Source organism: Mixophyes fleayi, chromosome 12 (assembly GCF_038048845.1).
Source record: "Mixophyes fleayi isolate aMixFle1 chromosome 12, aMixFle1.hap1, whole genome shotgun sequence".
Lineage (NCBI taxonomy): Eukaryota > Metazoa > Chordata > Amphibia > Anura > Limnodynastidae > Mixophyes > Mixophyes fleayi.
In genome coordinates, this window is record NC_134413.1 from 7,679,555 (window position 1) to 7,697,164 (window position 17,610).

At 47.0% G+C, this 17,610-nt stretch overlaps 2 protein-coding genes across 2 annotated transcripts in view; one reads left to right on the forward strand and one right to left on the reverse strand.

Moving 5' to 3' along the window:
* Positions 1-13,783, reverse strand: CGRRF1 (cell growth regulator with ring finger domain 1). Its single transcript, XM_075193648.1, has 6 exons — positions 13,237-13,783; positions 12,336-12,475; positions 9,977-10,154; positions 5,035-5,182; positions 2,349-2,456; positions 1-787 (listed from the first exon to the last, which is right to left on the reverse strand). The coding sequence occupies exons 1-6, from the start codon at positions 13,338-13,340 to the stop codon at positions 491-493; spliced, it is 975 nt and encodes a 324-aa protein (XP_075049749.1). The 5' UTR covers positions 13,341-13,783; the 3' UTR covers positions 1-490.
* Positions 13,673-17,610, forward strand: part of GMFB (glia maturation factor beta) — a 17,132-nt gene continuing 13,194 nt past the window's right edge. The window contains exons 1-2 of the mRNA XM_075193649.1: positions 13,673-13,948; positions 16,361-16,457. Of these exons, the coding sequence (XP_075049750.1) occupies positions 13,772-13,948; positions 16,361-16,457 (274 nt within the window). The 5' untranslated portion in view covers positions 13,673-13,771. The remainder of the gene's footprint in view (positions 13,949-16,360; positions 16,458-17,610) is intronic.

Sequence of the window (17,610 nt, forward strand, 5' to 3'; positions counted from 1 at the left end):
TGATTATTGATCAATTCTACATTCATTTGTATTGGATAAGTTGTCACACTTGTTGATTCTTAAACGATTCAATATAAGAAAGATCAGATTGAACAATCAGATTGTAATGTCCGTGGCCAGCTGTAAGGATTGCGTTAAATGGGAGGGCGTTCTCTAAAAACATAAACACAGTTTTTTCTTAAATCTTAATAGCAAGTATGTTATTTTAAATTACATATTTACCCACACTAACCAATCAGCGATTGGTTATGATCGATGTAGTGCGAATTAGACAATGATACTAATGTCTGTTTCCTGTAAGTTTCTGCTTTGTCATTAAATAACCCTCTATTCTTTATAAGAGTTAAGAGATTGATTCCTCAGGCAAAACAAGTTATGGGTGCAATAAAAATTTAGTTACTGGCTATGACTGAGCAATATACTCCTTGTATATTACGACTGAGTCATTCTGGGTTTTTTTAAATCCCAGTTATTGTCTGCAGAGGTTTTTTCACCCCGTTGGTGGAGTTCGGCTGCGCAGCGGGAAGGATTCCTGGACGAACTGCCGGCATATCGGACAATGCTGAAACCGCGTCAGGCACCCGTCGCACAGACACACGTGTCGGCATGGCAACAGTACCCAATTCACTGTGTCGTTCTGACACACCACACAGTCCTTGCCGCTGTCCTCCTGTAGGTCTTCCTCCGACAGTCCCAACTTCTCAAGCAGTTCTTTATCCCTGTCGCCATCTTGTCTCGTGACCTCCGGTGACTCTGCCGGGTCATCACTCGCGGACATATAAAGTTGCTAGAAAAATAAAATAAAATAAGGACAACTAAGCCCAAGAAAGGTACATTTTTGTGTATAAAACATGTGGAGAACATGCACCGTACAATTCTAGGATAACTTTCCTCTACAGCGGGCCTGGCCAACCTGCGGCCCTGCAGGTGTTGTGAAACTACAAGTCCCAGCATCCCCTGACAGCTATCGTCTGGCTGTCTACTGGCAAAGCATGCTGGGTCTTGTAGGAAGGAGAGGCAGAAAAGTGAATGGCGTACTCTCTCTCCACTGCATTACAAACAGCCAATGACACTGGTCAGAGGTCGCCGTCATTAAGGGTCAAATATGAACCGTAAAAAAATGCGGACTCAAATTGCTTCTTTATTTTCCGCAAGTGCATCTATTTGTACACCAAGCTTATTGTAAGGTCAACGCCCAATTACAGATCCTTGGAACAGCCCACATAAAAGAGGATTTCGTATACCACCTGAAAGTTTGCTTGGTGGAAAGAATAAATGCCTTATTAACTAAACAGCTGCTGGGACGGTCCAAAAAGATGAAATTGCAAAGCACAACATGCTTCTTTAAGTTTGTGTTTGAAACCATAATTTTACTGATTATTTACATTATCAATGAGACTGCAAGCCATTCAGACACATAAAGTTTTGGGCCAATAAGGAAAGGGGGGGGCACATAGAACCTTCTGGACATTTGTACAGTTTATGTAGCCGGTTGGTCCAGGATTAGATGGGGATATCTTCTAGTCAGCTTCTATCCTATTTGTGTCCCTTGTTGTACAACACTGTGCAAATGTATCATAATAATGATAATAGTAGTATTAATAATATAACACTTTCTGACCGCCATCATGTAGCTCTGCTTATTGAGAGATGAGCTTTATTGTACAGAGCTCAATTACCACCCCACCCATTTTCATGCGCTTCTTGATTTTATGCAGTTAGCTTTTAAGTCATAGCATAGCTCCCAAAATTCCTGCATTAAAATTGCGACCACTGGTAAGCGATACCCACGATTGGACATGGCCACCCCAAATCTCAAAGGCCATGCCCCTTTGCCCAAAGGGAATTTAGACCATCCCTTGAAAATCTGGATTGATGGAGCGCAAGTCCTGTGCAGTAACAAAGAATTAAATATTATATGGAAAACAAATAAAATGTTCTCCTGCGTTCTGTGTCCTATCTCCCTCCACACCGAAATAATATATTGTTTTTGTTCAGTTAATATGAAACATTGTATTAAGAACCGGAAATCCAGGGGCAGAACAGTCCATTGCTGGGCACAATTCCTGCACCCATGGTAGTTCCACAACTGTGGAAATAGCACAACCCAGCCCCAAAAGGTTACTTAAATATTGTCCAGAGAAGCCAATGAGGACTCCCAAAATCTTCCATCCCCCCTCTAGCTCCTGCGTGCTCCCATTGGTGATCTGACGTTGGCGGACAATCCCCCGTCTGTCGGAAAACCTGGTCGGCAGCAGCGAGGAGAATCCACAGAGGGCGGAACATTCACCCTAAATGTTATTTCACAAGCAAGTGAACGTTTCACCAGTTTCCAGGAGAAGCCTTACCTTAAGGTCATAAAATTGACCTTGTGCGGTCAGGAGATACTGATAGATGATCCTGCAGGGGAGCCTGTAACTTCTGTCTGGAATATGAATCACACTCAGCATCGACACCTGTCACGAAAAGAGACCGGCGTAAATAGAAATAAATGCAGACTGAAAGAGGCGTGGACAGTAACGTGGGAATCCACATTATGCTTAAACTCCACAGTGTAAAAATCACGTGGGAAATTCTAATAAGGTTTGGTAAGGTTTTGTGAGCGGACGAGCAACATTGCAGAATTCGCACAGGACCTAAAAAAGCATCAAACCAACCCCTTTTTGTGTAGGTATTGGGATCGTTGATCTTGTTGCCTGCAAGCTGCTGCTGTATAGATGACTAAAGACAACGCACTTGTTTTGCGGCTACACACCCTGCTGTGTGTGTTATCGCAGCGCGTGTGACCGCAGACACTCTGTTGACTGGTGTAGAGATGCCTCTTACTCATAATTGTATCAACATTACAGGAAGTCTGCTGTCACTGAAGCAGGGAGATTTTTGGCTGAACTAAAAGCCTCTACTTACTGGCAGAGGTATCAAGTTTGACAATGACGCTCTGTAACTGGAAAAACATGGAATATACCGGTCAGCAAAACAAGGGAAGCTGGAATTCACCTCCACCAGATATTTAATAAATGTGCCGAGCTTCCTGCTGCCGATTAGGGAAAGGTCTATGTCAGCAGAATGCTAAATTCCACGTTTGTTTCATGCAGCTCGGATTTCAGGACACGAGTTCACTAACTTAGAGGTGAGGTGACTCAGTCGGCCTTTCCTGAAAAACACAAGGAACAGGGTTCCCCTAATTGGGGCTTCTGTGTGCAGCCCACAAAACCATCTTGCATGGTAAAACATTATTTATTTGTTAATCTAGGTGAATTCAGATAAAATAACCATTCTGATTTTCGGATTTCCAATAACAAAAACCAGGATATGTGGCAGCTTTATCCCAGATTCTCTTGGATGTATCACATACATTTCAAGGTTGGTGTATAACTTTTTGGGGGTACATTTGATGGGAATAGGGAGTTGGGTAAGGGAAGATAGGAGGGACTTTGGGAATAGCAAGGTCTTATTAATTTCAAGTTAATAATACTCCTCAGTATGATGGCCATATTAGGACATTCCTCATCCATATCAGTGAGTGACAAAGCTAAAAGGCTTTTCATTTGTTCATACATTTACTTTGAACAATACTTACAGCTTCTCTCCTTCAGTCTTCTCTTCCTCCTTCAAATTCGCCTCTGTCAGACACTACACTGCACCTACAGCCCAAACCCTGGTCCAATCCTAACCCCGCAGCCATTCAGCAACCCCTCACCTCATAAATGACAGGTTGTCGACTTTCCTATCTCTCATTAAAAATACAGCAATTAAAATACAACCAAAAGTATAATAAAACCTATATTAACACAATGGTACCTAAATGCAATCAATGTTTTAATTGCTTTGTCATAAAGCAGGTACACATATATGATAGGAGTGATGGACCCCCTATGATTAAATATAAGGATAATATATTATTAATTAATTTCAGACTTCTGTGATCTCCTCCAGCCTCATGCTGTATTACAGTCGTGGAGTTCCTCTAGGACTTCTAACATCCTAGTATTATTTCACAGTAGTGGGTGCATTATCCCATATGTTATAATTATTATCTCCTACAGTGCTGTACACAGTAATTACTACAGCACTGGGGTCATGAGTTTGATTCCCGACCATGGCCTTATCTGTGTGGAGTTTGTATGTTCTCCCCGTGTTTGTGTGGGTTTCTTCCGGGTGCTCCGGTTTCCTCCCACATTCCAAAAACATACTGGTAGGTTAATTGGCTGTTATCAGATTGACCTCAGTCTCTTTCTGTCTGTGTGTGTATATGTTAGGGAATTTAGATTGTAAGCTCCTATGGGGCAGGGACTGATGTAAGCGAGTTCTCTGTACAGCGTTGCGGAATTAGTAGCTCTATATAAATAGCTGCTGCTGATGATGATAAACAATTAGACAAACAATGAGAGACAAGAGAATGAGAAAATCTAATGGAAAAGAAAGGCGACAGTGCGGTCATTGTGAATGGGAATGTTGGTGGGAATCATTCTGAACAATCGGGTGAGTCAACCTGGAATGGATTTAGCAGTGAGTCCCTGGATACTTTTATTAACTGCTGTTTCTGTGGAGTAATCAAAGCAGAAACCAGACAGTGATGGACATCCTGATACATTTCAAGGGACACATGCGAGTCACTTTAACCTTCAAAAGAGCAGCACATTATCCAGAACCTTAATGAATAATGGCCAAAATTACCTCCGCGCCATCACAATACTCCTCCCAAATGCCCCCCAGACTCCCACTTAGGCTCAGTCTACAACATGGCTGCCTCCGCCGACTGCAGACAACAGGTGCAGTGTGAAAACAAGTGTGTGAGTAAGACTAGGAAAGACAGGGACTTTCCATAAAACATGATAATAATTATCTCCCAGTCAGGGGCTTCCCTTTATACAGCCGTGATGAAATGTGATCAGGTTGAATCAAACCACAGACTGGTTTCCATCCAGATAAAATGAGAATAACTTGGTTAGGGGACAAGGGAAACATGCATCAATCAATCCTGTGTCTGTGTGTGTGTGTGTGTGTGTACACATTTATGTAGTGCAGACTTACAATAGGATACATCTCCCGGTCATCCACATCAGACAGTGTCAGCAATGCTATAAGTGGATAACAAGTCCGGGGCACGGGGCCAAAGTCTTCTATCTTGTTACCCTCTGGCAGCTGAATTAATATTTCTTCTTTGCTTTGTTTCTGGATACTGAATGAGTGTTTAGGAAAATGCCGTGTTCATGATACAAGCGGTGGAGATGGTGATTGGGGAGGGGGGGGACTTGGTCTCTGAACCATATTGCTGATACAAAGACACAGTGGTTAGTGTGTTGCTCCTTAGTGAATTTCGGGCGGCCTTATTTGCACCCAATGTTTTTTTTTTTGTGGTGAGAATAGATTTGTCCACCCTAAAACACTACAAGGTTTCTCTATAGAACAAAAGTTGCAAAAAAGTAGCACACGTATTGTTTATGTCTATTCTCTACATCATATGCTCATTTCTATCCCGGAAAATTAAACAAATCCCCTAGTATCCACCTAAATAACATTGCATGCAATAAGATTATTTTTGGACAAGCATATATAAACGTCAATAGTCAGGTCTGAAAGTTAGGAGTCAGCAGTTTTGTAAATATAAATTGGCATGCCATGCATAAAATGTTATGGGTGGGACTATTGGCGAGTGTATAATATATATATATATATATATATAAATCATTCTGCCTTTATATACATCACCATTTTAAAAAAGGCTCTGAAGGGTGTTAACGAGTAGTTGTCCAATTTTCCCATTTGCTTTGTAACCTGCAATTCCTTGGAAGTATACAGTCATTGCAGAGTCACAAACGTGCTATATTCTCTAATCAAGCGACCAGTCATTGGGCAGGGCTATAGAGGTAATATGAAGCTATTGGGAGGAGGTGGAGGAGGAACAGTAGGAACAATTAACCGTCTCCAGAGGGAGAACCGACGCACAGATTTGCACAACACAATGCAGTCTGCAACATTTAGCAATCCCACCGGCTTTCATGTGTTTACTTTTAGTCTTGTTTTTATGTAGTCAAAACACTTGAAATGCTAACGACAAATGGTAACAAGCCTTTACATGCATAATGTTACAGTTTCTGAATCAATTGTGTGTAAATAAACTATCAGCTACAATGACACCTACAATGATGCGGTAACCTACAGCAACCTATCAGCAACTAGCTTAGATCGGTCTAGGGCAAGTGAGACAATAAAAGATAATGTCTGATTGGCAGCTATGGGTCCACATTTCAAATACCACAATGTAGTTTTGTGTTGGGATAACAGGTCCACATTAGAAATATTATGTATGTAAGAAGCCTTCAATGTCTGTAAAAAATTCAATGCAGCATATAAGAAAAGAGAGGTAGGCAGGTATATGGTCTAACTATTAGTGACTCTGTACAGATAAAGTACTGTATCATCCAAACACAAAGAACATCGCCATCTAGTGGTCAAGTTATAAAATTGTAGAATGAAGAATTACTGGAAATCTAGTTTTGGCATTTAATACAGGCCTACAAAGCACAGTTTTTGTAATAAGTAGTATGTCAGTGTGATGCCACCAACGTCATTGTAGAGTCGTCTCACGCGCAGATATTGCTTTGTGGCTTAACAATACAATCTATTGCGTTATTAATGCATAAGAAAGTGTGTGTGTGTGTGTGTGTTAGGGAATTTAGACTGTAAGCCCCAATGGGGCAGGGACAGATGTGAGCGAGTTCTCTGTACAGCGCTGCGGAATCAGTGGCGCTATATAAATACATGGTGATGATGATGATGATGAAGGTTGTGCCGCTGTCTAAAAGTTTAAACCCAGCGTTAAAATGTTGAATACAATGGTGGGAACGGCACTAATGACTCTTATTTGACCTATTTTTAATGTGTTTTTCATGCATTTATTAACATGTGAAAAGAACAGGAAGGAAGGCAGATAGATGAAACCGAGCCCTTAGTAATGTCAGCGATCCATCCAATTTATCTTTCTACTCCCCATTTCAAGCTCTTAACATTTTCTCTCATATATAAATACATATCCCCCACTTTAGGTGGGCTGTCCATCACTACCCAAAACTGATCTTATCCAAAACAGAATGGTCTCTAATTCCTTATCTTACGCTGTTATATCCTCGAACTCTCCATCAGCGGCGTCCGTTCCATCCACACGGCCGTCGTTCCACCCGTGCGGCTGGCGTTCCATCCTCTTGTCTGGCTTTTCATTCTCCCAACCGGAGTTCCATCCGCCGTTCCATCCGTATGGCGTTCTCACCCTCTCACCCAGCGCTCCATCCACAGTTCAATCCTCCCAGCCGGTGTTCCACCCGCACGGCCCGGGTTCTCACCCGGCCTTCCATCCTCCCAGCCGGCGTTCCACCCGCCCTTTCCATCCGTACGGCGTACTCACCCTCTCACCCAGCATTCAGTCCTCCCACCCACACGGCCGGGGTTCTCACCCGGCCTTCCATCCTCCCAGCCAGCGTTCCACCCGCCCTTTCCATCCGTACGGCGTACTCACCCTCTCACCCAGCATTCAGTCCTCCCACCCGCACGGCCGGGGTTCTCACCCGGCCTTCCATCCTCCCAGCCAGCGTTCCACCCGCCCTTTCCATCCGTACGGCGTACTCACCCTCTCACCCAGCATTCAGTCCTCCCACCCGCACGGCCGGGGTTCTCACCCGGCCTTCCATCCTCCCAGCCAGCGTTCCACCCGCCCTTTCCATCCGTACGGCGTACTCACCCTCTCACCCAGCATTCAGTCCTCCCACCCGCACGGCCGGGGTTCTCACCCGGCCTTCCATCCTCCCAGCCGGCGTTCCACCCGCCCTTTCCATCCGTACGGCGTACTCACCCTTTCACCCAGCATTCAGTCCTCCCACCCGCACGGCCGGGGTTCTCACCCGGCCTTCCATCCTCCCAGCCAGCGTTCCACCCGCCCTTTCCATCCGTACGGCGTACTCACCCTCTCACCCAGCATTCAGTCCTCCCACCCGCACGGCCGGGGGTTCTCACCCGGCATTCCATCCTCCCACCTGCACGGCCGGGGGTTCTCACCCTCTCACCCGGCCTTCCATCCTCCCAACTGGCGTTCCACCTGCACGGCCGGCGTTCTCACCCTCTCACCCGGCCTTCCATCCTCCCAACTGGCGTTCCACCTGCACGGCCGGCGTTCTCACCCTCTCACCCGGCCTTCCATCCTCCTAGCTGGCGTTACACCCGCACGGCCGGAGTTCTCACCCAGTGTTCCGTCCTCCCAGCCGGCATTCCACCCCAATGGCCGGCGTTCTCACCCGACGTTCCATCCTCCCAGCCGGCGTTCCACACACATGGCACTGGATGCCTCCAAGATCTTGAGTCACTCTCTTATCATCTCACACCTTGACCATGGCAACTACTCGTTAATTGGCATTCATCCCATTTCAATCCTTTATGGATGCGGCTGCGATGCTCATTCATCCCCAGCTCCCCGTGACATTCAGTATTACATCATTAGTACTATTATAACCAGATAAACCATCCACAATACTGCTCCGTCCTTCACACCTTCTGTCTCTAGTTTCCAGAGCTTACGCTTTAACCAGCGGTGCCCTCTTCACTATATTGTACTTGTATGAAAAGTCTGTACGCCATTAATTATACAGCATAGAAACAGGAGGCTGCAGGCCGAGAGCTTTATACAGGTCATAGAAATCCGAGGTGACATATTACTTACATGGATTACAGGGGGTGATTTATAACTTATACAGAAGCTTTCCTTGTGTATCACCGAATATAAGTGATGATATTAGAACTCACGGTTTATACAGATATTATTTACATTTGTCCATTTTACACTATGGGGGGTATTCGATTGTCAGCTAGTTGTTTTTTTAGCGTTTTAAGTCATTTTAACGCGGTTTTTCTTCATTTTGGAGCGCGTTAACTTTACTCGCAATTCAATTCCATTTTTAACGCTACGTTTTGTTTTTTTATCAAACGGTCCTCTCGCGCTCCAGTAGAAGGTCTATTGAAAGTATCGGGTGTGCGAGAGACAGCCGCGTTAAAAGCTATTCAATGGCTTTTTAACGAGGCGGGTAAAGCAGGCCAATATGCCGTTGTATCTCGCACCTCTTTGGGGTGTGTTAAAAATAAAAAAACTCTGAAAAGTATTTGAAATCATGTAATAATGTTGAAATAAAGTGAAACTTATGTTTATCACTAATGCCTAACTTGTGTAAGTTGATTTTCTTGTGAAAAAAATATTGAAATAAAAAATAAAATCACTAATTAATTAGATTTATGTATGTTTTTGGTACAAATATGAATGTAGTAATGTTTTTTGACATGGTATAGATGATTGTATGGTAAAAAATAGTTCAATAAAAAAAATATGCAAAAAGAAAGTACTGTAATATAGATATTATCAATGTGTTAAGCAATCTAATGTATGGAAATGTATGCAAAACCTCTTTTTTGTGTTATACATGACTATTAAAACTCCCCTAAAACTTGTGTTTGCGAGATATTAACGCGCAGCGTTCCCTCTTTTTCAACTGAATTGCACGAGTTTTCCCGCTGCGCTAATTTAAAATGGTCGCTATTGCCGGTAAAAACCCACGGGAGATTTTTTTTGTTTTAACACGGCGGGGAAAAAATAAATCTCGCTAACAATTGAATACCCCCTATGAATCTTTAAAGGAGAACCCCGATATATTTAAAGAGAACAAGGACAGTTAAGCCTTTGTATGCTTTGTCCTAGTTTACCCTACGAACTTGTGAAATTTTAATAACTCCTATAAATTAGGAGTTATTAAAATCACTATTGAGTACACAATCTGAGCTCTGTACATTAATATTCAGTATTTTGGAAAGTGGGAAAAACGTGAGGAATTAACCACAAGATTTTCCGTACGTTTAACCTACAGATGAGTGAAATTTCCCAGTAAGTAGGAAACTACCATAACGTGCGGCCTGATCACTGATAACACGGGAAGGATACACGTGCTGGTCTTTATACAGGTATTCGCTGTACAGAGCATCTTCCAGCCCTCCGGGGGTCTTTATCAGGTAACAGTAAGCATGTTTCTGCAGAGCACCCTGTACGTCCTGCACACGGCACCCCCAGTAACAGGACAGGATACATTCCTCCAGGCAATGAGGCCTCAAAGTCACTCCAGCTGCGGATATCAGACAACAAAGCGTTAATAACACCACAACGTAAATGACACTAAATAAACTGTTGATCATTGTTTCAAAAAATAATAATAATCATGTATAGATTTTTTGCCCAAGAACTTTTAAACTGGATACACACTGCAGATGCGATTTCTGTAACGATTTCACCAACGACTGAAAGTCCCGATGGTCATGCAGATTCATGTGTACACACCTACACCAATTACCGTCAGATCTGTGATCTTCATCTGTCAACAGATCGTGACTCTGTACACTGTACAGATATCTGCCTACGCTGCTGGTCCTGAGTGCGTACACACTGCCACGTTTGCCCGACATCGTTCCATCGCTGATCGAGATTTTTTGGGGATATTTATAAAACCATATCAAACGATACGATGTGATTTGGAACGATAAAACATGATCGTTGGAGCGCACACACTAATGCGATATCTAACCAAACGGTCCTGAATCGTCTGATCTGCGCGATAGTTGAATGCAATTACTGTATTGTGTACCCAGCTTTACTTTTGTAATATAAAAAACCTGCACAGATTACTGTTATACTTAGAAATAACAACAGTGCTGCTTGGGTCACTAGTATACAGCTCTTTATTAACATAGGTGCAAAGATCCAAATGTGATGTAACTCATACTGAACTACTAGCTTTGGTTGGGCTACTCAAACGTGAGATAAGCAATGGAAGAAAATATCAGTTTGTCAGTAGTAGTTTTTTTTATTTGTTTTGTTACAGCACATTTTCACCCAGTAAATTAAATCCTAAAGTGCCCATCAAAAGATTGAATGGACCGCCAAGCAATTAGAGTGCTTAACTCAGTGGATCACAAACTTTCCGAGTTAGGGTCTCTATAATTTTTTTCATGGCTCTCCTAAGCCAAAATAATTACCAATCCTGCTACCGGCCTTGGGCGCAGCGCCCCCGTGAGATCGCTGGGGCACCCCAGGCAGCCGCGGCTCACAGTTTGGGAACCGCTGGCCTAACTGTAAATGAGCGATTTTTATCTTAATGGGGGTTGTCCACTTTTAGACAACTCCCACCCTTCATAGAACCTGCCACACCGTTATAGCAAAAAGTGGGGCGCGTTACCTGAACCCGGATGACATTGCAGAGTATTAAAATCAGTCCTGTCTACTTCACCAGATCTCTGTAAAGTCCTACTGTAAGGGACTGGAGGGATTGAATCCTGGGGCTAGATTTACTAAACTGCGGGTTTGGAAAAGTGGAGATGTTGCCTATAGCAACCAATCAGATTCTAGCTTTCATTTATTTAGTGCATTCTACAAAATGACAGCTAGAATCTGATTAGTTGCTATAGGGAACATCTCCACTTTTTCAAACACGCAGTTTAGTAAATATATCCCCTGGAGTGTTGTTAGCTGTGGTGCAATCTAGCTCCCGATTTCCAAACCTGTACAACCCCGTTTATGAATGTAATATATAGTATATATAATTACACATGTCAATCCAACATGGGTAGAGCTATTTGCTGTCTACGTCAGGGGATGGACTTATGATTTCTAAAGATAATTTGCCACAGTCGCGCTGTAAAGACTGTATTTTAATTGACATTAACAGAGTGACCAACATGGCTTCTGGCATGCATAACGTGGAGGGCTTAATTTAGGGTTAGGATTAAATATAACTAAAGTGTGCACTTTTTACCCTAGGCAAAAACCATGTTGCTCTGCAGGGGGGGGGGGGGGGGGGGGACACCAGCCAGTGTTATCATTGCATGCAAAAACAATAAATAAGAAGAAGGAATAACTGCATTTGCATTCCTTGCATCATGACATGGTTTATCCAGATGCAGTTCTGTACCCTTTTTAAATAAGGCCCTAAATGCACAAATACAGAGAGCATCTTCTTACAATCATAGCGAAAACTTTAAATAAAAAGTATAAATATGTTATATTCGACAATAACACAAATCTCCCAGAGATACACACACACACACACATCAAGCTTGAAATTGTACATATTAGATAATTATTCCTTCCTCATGAACTATGACTTTATGAGGCCAACATTGATCACAAAGTAAACTCGCAGTAACTGGTAACTATTCAGCGATTACTGTTGGATTGGTTGCTACGGGTGAGACACTGTTATAAAATACCCCCCCCCCCCCATCCCCATGTCCATTTGTAGTGTTGAACTCACTTTCAATTGTGGCGAGATCCGGATTAACGATTTCCAAGCCAAAAGGATTCTTCACTTGTTTCATCTGTTTCTTGGAAATGAAGTTATTGGAATTTGTTTCATCTGAGTTTCTTAGTATAACAGGAACTTCCAGACCGAACCTACAACAGGTAGAAGATATACAGCTAAACACTGTATTGTACTGTGTGCTTTAGTTCTGGTAGCATAACAACTAGAGGTGCAATTAAAGACAGACAGCGGCCAAACTTATAGCATAAAAGAATGGGTCAAATGCTCCATTAAAGTGAACCAATTGCCTACACGCAGCGGGGGTAGCCATTGTATAGGCTGATTCATGAGATCACAGCCCATCAACTTACTAGGGACCAGTATCTCATGTTCCAGTGATGTCACTAGTTTGTGGATGACTGTCTGAATGAACATTAATATTGACCCACAGTGCAAAAGAGTAAATGTAGAGTAACACATAACATTTCTTTTTTAAATGGTTTCAACATTTCAACTGTGAGACAGCTATATGTGTATTTTATAAAGATTTAAATTAGTTTTTATTTGTAGATGCTGTCCGAGAGCTGCTATGCATTGTATATGCTGGGAGTAACTCGTACAATTATGTAAATGCTCCGCTACAATTGGTTGAATACATCAGACATGGATACTCTACAGAACCCTGTTGCTAACATCAGTTTATATAGTGAAGTCATTAACAAGGGATGTGGGATAGACTTCCACAGACATATGGCAGCATTCACCGAATAACATCAGAGGCAGGGAATGCTGAGAGTTGTAGTTCCACAATTGGAAAGCCACAGGTTGCCTGACACTGGCACTGGCCTACTGTCTGCATCCTGGCTCAGCCATCATGTCCTAATGAGGGGACAGCAGATATATGGACACTCACCATCCCAGCACTAGCCCACATGTGACTATAAAGCAGACGAACACCACAGCGATGTAGAAGAGAGGCGAATATTCGTATAACGTCGCCAGGAATATCGCTGGCATAGCAGCATCAGCCAGACCTCCTCTGCCCACAGCACAACACGCGAAGCAGTCTGTCCTACTAGTTTTGGTCCAGCTGGGGCGCCATAGTCACCGGCTGTCATCTGTGCCGCCTCAGTGATTGGTCAGCAGCGTGAAGACATGAGGTCACTTGACCTCCTGTCACGGGAGTGCCTGGCGGCCATCTTTGATTTGGGAAAAGGAATTCGCCATAAAAATAGGGTGATGAAATTAAGAATTACGTCCCACAGCCGGCATGTGATGTAAACCGACAGAATAAATACATATAGATGGGGTGGGAAATATTACTTATTACACCACGTGACAGAGTATGGGGTGGGCAGGTTACTGATGACTGAGGGACGTTTATGCAGTATAATGTCCATAGATTTATATTGGATTATAGCGGAGAGACATGAGCGCCCGACTGATACATGGTCACTGGTCTCCATCTGTCGCGGTTGTCGTGCCTCCGCCCACTGCCTCGGGTTCTGCTCTGTGATTGGCCCGCACCAAACTCACGTGACGTGTGGTATTCGCATACCGGGTGGTGGTTTAGAAGTCAGACCAAGCTTATAGAGTATTATAGAGCCGGCCGGGGAGCGGACATGGTGAGTGTGAGACTGTGCCCGGGGAGGTGGCGGTGTGAGGAGGGGACTGCTGTGACCTGGGGAGCGGCTCTACTCCTCCTCCCTCCCACTCCCGGGAGACTCCCTGCACAGCAAACACAGCCTGAGGGCTGGAAACTTGTCTGACACCAGCTGCCCGCCTCATCCACCCTTCCCTGGCACCAGCTGCCCTCCCCCTCCCTGACACCAGCTGCCCCCCCCCTCCTCCACCCCTCCCTGACACCAGCTGCCCCCCCTCCTCCACCCCTCCCTGGCACCAGCTGCCCCCCCTCCTCCACCCCTCCCTGGCACCAGCTGCCCTCCCCCTCACTGGCACCAGCTGCCCTCCCCCTCACTGGCACCAGCTGCCCTCCCCCTCACTGGCACCAGCTGCCCCCCCCCCCCTCCCTGACACCAACTGCCCCCCCCCTCCCTGACACCAACTGCCCCCCCTCCTCCACCCCTCCCTGACACCAACTACCCCCCCTCCTCCACCCCTCCCTGGCACCAGCTGCCCCCCCTCCTCCACCCCTCCCTGGCACCAGCTGCCCTCCCCCTCCCTGACACCAGCTGCCCCCCCCTCCTCCACCCCTCCCTGACACCAGCTGCCCCCCCTCCTCCACCCCTCCCTGGCACCAGCTGCCCCCCCTCCTCCACCCCTCCCTGGCACCAGCTGCCCCCCCTCCTCCACCCCTCCCTGGCACCAGCTGCCCTCCCCCTCACTGGCACCAGCTGCCCTCCCCCTCACTGGCACCAGCTGCCCTCCCCCTCACTGGCACCAGCTGCCCCCCCCCCCCCCCCCCTCCCTGACACCAACTGCCCCCCCCCCTCCCTGACACCAACTGCCCCCCCTCCTCCACCCCTCCCTGACACCAACTACCCCCCCTCCTCCACCCCTCCCTGACACCAACTGCCCCCCCTCCTCCACCCCTCCCTGACACCAGCTGCCCCCCCTCCTCCACCCCTCCCTGACACCAGCTGCCCCCCCTCCTCCACCCCTCCCTGACACCAGCTGCCCTCCCTCCTCCACCCCTCCCTGACACCAGCTGCCCCCCTCCTCCACCCCTCCCTCCCTGACACCAGCTGCCCCCCTCCTCCACCCCTCCCTCCCTGACACCAGCTGCCCCCCTCCTCCACCCCTCCCTCCCTGACACCAGCTGCCCCCCTCCTCCACCCCTCCCTCCCTGACACCAGCTGCCCCCCTCCTCCACCCCTCCCTCCCTGACACCAGCTGCCCCCCTCCTCCACCCCTCCCTCCCTGACACCAGCTGCCCCCCTCCTCCACCACCCCTCCCTCCCTGACACCAGCTGCCCCCCTCCTCCACCACCCCTCCCTCCCTGACACCAGCTGCCCCCCTCCTCCACCCCTCCCTCCCTCCCTGACACCAGCTGCCCCCCTCCCTCCCTCCTCCACCCCTCCCTCCCTGACACCAGCTGCCCCCCTCCTCCACCCCTCCCTCCCTGACACCAGCTGCTCCCCCTCCTCCACCCCTCCCTCCCTGACACCAGCTGCTCCCCCTCCTCCACCCCTCCCTCCCTGACACCAGCTGCCCCCCCCCTCCTCCACCCCTCCCTCTCTGACACCAGCTGCCCCCCCTCCTCCACCCCTCCCTCTCTGACACCAGCTGCCCCCCCTCCTCCACCCCTCCCTCTCTGACACCAGCTGCCCCCCCTCCTCCACCCCTCCCTCTCTGACACCAGCTGCCCCCCCTCCTCCACCCCTCCCTCCCTGACACCAGCTGCCCCCACTCCTCCACCCCTCCCTCCCTGACACCAGCTGCCCCCCCTCCTCCACCCCTCCCTCCCTGACACCAGCTGCCCCCCCTCCTCCACCCCTCCCTCCCTGACACCAGCTGCCCCCCCCCTCCTCCACCCCTCCCTCCCTGACACCAGCTGCCCCCCCTCCTCCACTCCTCCCTCCCTGACACCAGCTGCCCCCCCCCCCCCCACACCTCCACCCCTCCCTGGCACCAGATGCCCCCCCCACCCACCTCCACCCCTCCCTGGCACCAGATGCCCCCCCCACCCACCTCCACCCCTCCCTGGCACCAGCTGCCCCCCCTCCTCCACCCCTCCCTGGCACCAGCTGCCCCCCCTCCTTCACCCCTCCCTGACACCAGCTGTGCTCCCTGCCACTGGCTTCCCCCCTGCCCCTCTCTGCTGCCAGCCATGCCCTTGCCCCTCCCTGTTTCCAGCTGTGCTCCTGCCCCTCCCTACAGCCAGCCCTGCTCCTTCCTGCCATCAGCTGTGCCCCCCGCCCCTCCCTGCCACAAGATGCTCCCCTGGCCCCTCTCACCTGCACACATTAGAAGATGGTGATATTCCTAGGCCAGCCATGTGCTGCACAGTTGACAACTGTACTGATGTGTTTTATATCAGCGAGTTACAGGGTCATTTCTCTGCTTTTATTTGCAGAGTGAGTCCCTGGTTGTATGTGAAGTGGACGAGCAACTTGTTGAGAAGCTCAAGAAGTTTCGTTTTCGCAAAGAGACCAACAATGCTGCTATTATCAGTGAGTAAATGCTGCTTTTTACATATTAGCGAGCGGTGTAACATGTTCTGGAGAATTTGCAGCCGTGAAAAACAAAACTTCCTTTTCAGAAAAAAAGTTTGGGAAACCGTTGAAATATTTATTTCTGTAGCACCCATTACAGATATAAATTCATATAGCTACATTGAACACATGACATTTAATGTGTACAACTTGGATTACTTATAAGTTTAATTACATTTTTAATCACATTCCATAGCACTTTACAATTGAGAACAAACGTAGTAATGAAACGAGACTGGGCATTAACAGACAAAGAGGTCGGAGGGTTCTGCTCCAGACTTACAATATATAGGACAGTACTAGTTTCATACATGAGGTTAAGTGCTGCACATTGCATTTTGGTCCAGTCACATTGTAAGCGTAAGAAGTACTTTGTGGAGCTAAGTGATCCAGTCACACAGCAGAATATTTGGTATGTACATTGATCAGCCACAACATTAAAACCACTGACAAGTGAAGCAAATATCCTCATCATCACCATTTATTTATATAGCGCATCACATCAGTCACTGCCCCATTGGTGCTTACGGTCTAAATTCCCTAATATACACAGAGAGAGAGACTAGGGTCAGTCTTGATAGCAGCCAATTAACCTACCGGTATGTTTTTGGAGTGTGAGAGGAAACCGGAGCACCCAGAGGAAACCCACGAAGAACATACAAACTCCACACAGATAAGGCCATGGTCGGGAATTGAACTCGTGACCCCAGCGCTGTGAGGCAGAAGTGCAAACCACTAAGCCACTGTGCTGCTCAATAACATTGATTATCCATTTACAATGGCACCTGTCAAGGGGTGGGATATATTAGGCAGCAAGTGAACAGTCAGTTCTTGAAGTTGATGTGTTGGAAGCAGGAAAAAACGGGCAAATGTAAGGATCGGACCGACTTTGACAAGGACCAAATTGTGATGAATAGATGACTGGGTCACACCAAAACGGCAGGTCCTGTGGGGTGTTCCCGTTGTGCCGTGGTTAGTACCTACCAAAAGTGGTCCAAGGAAGGATAACCGATGATTGTGCGATAGGGTCATGGGTGCGATAGCTAGCTATTCTGTTCCCACAAAAGAGCTACTGTAGTATAAATTGCACAGTGCATCGCAGCTTGCTGCG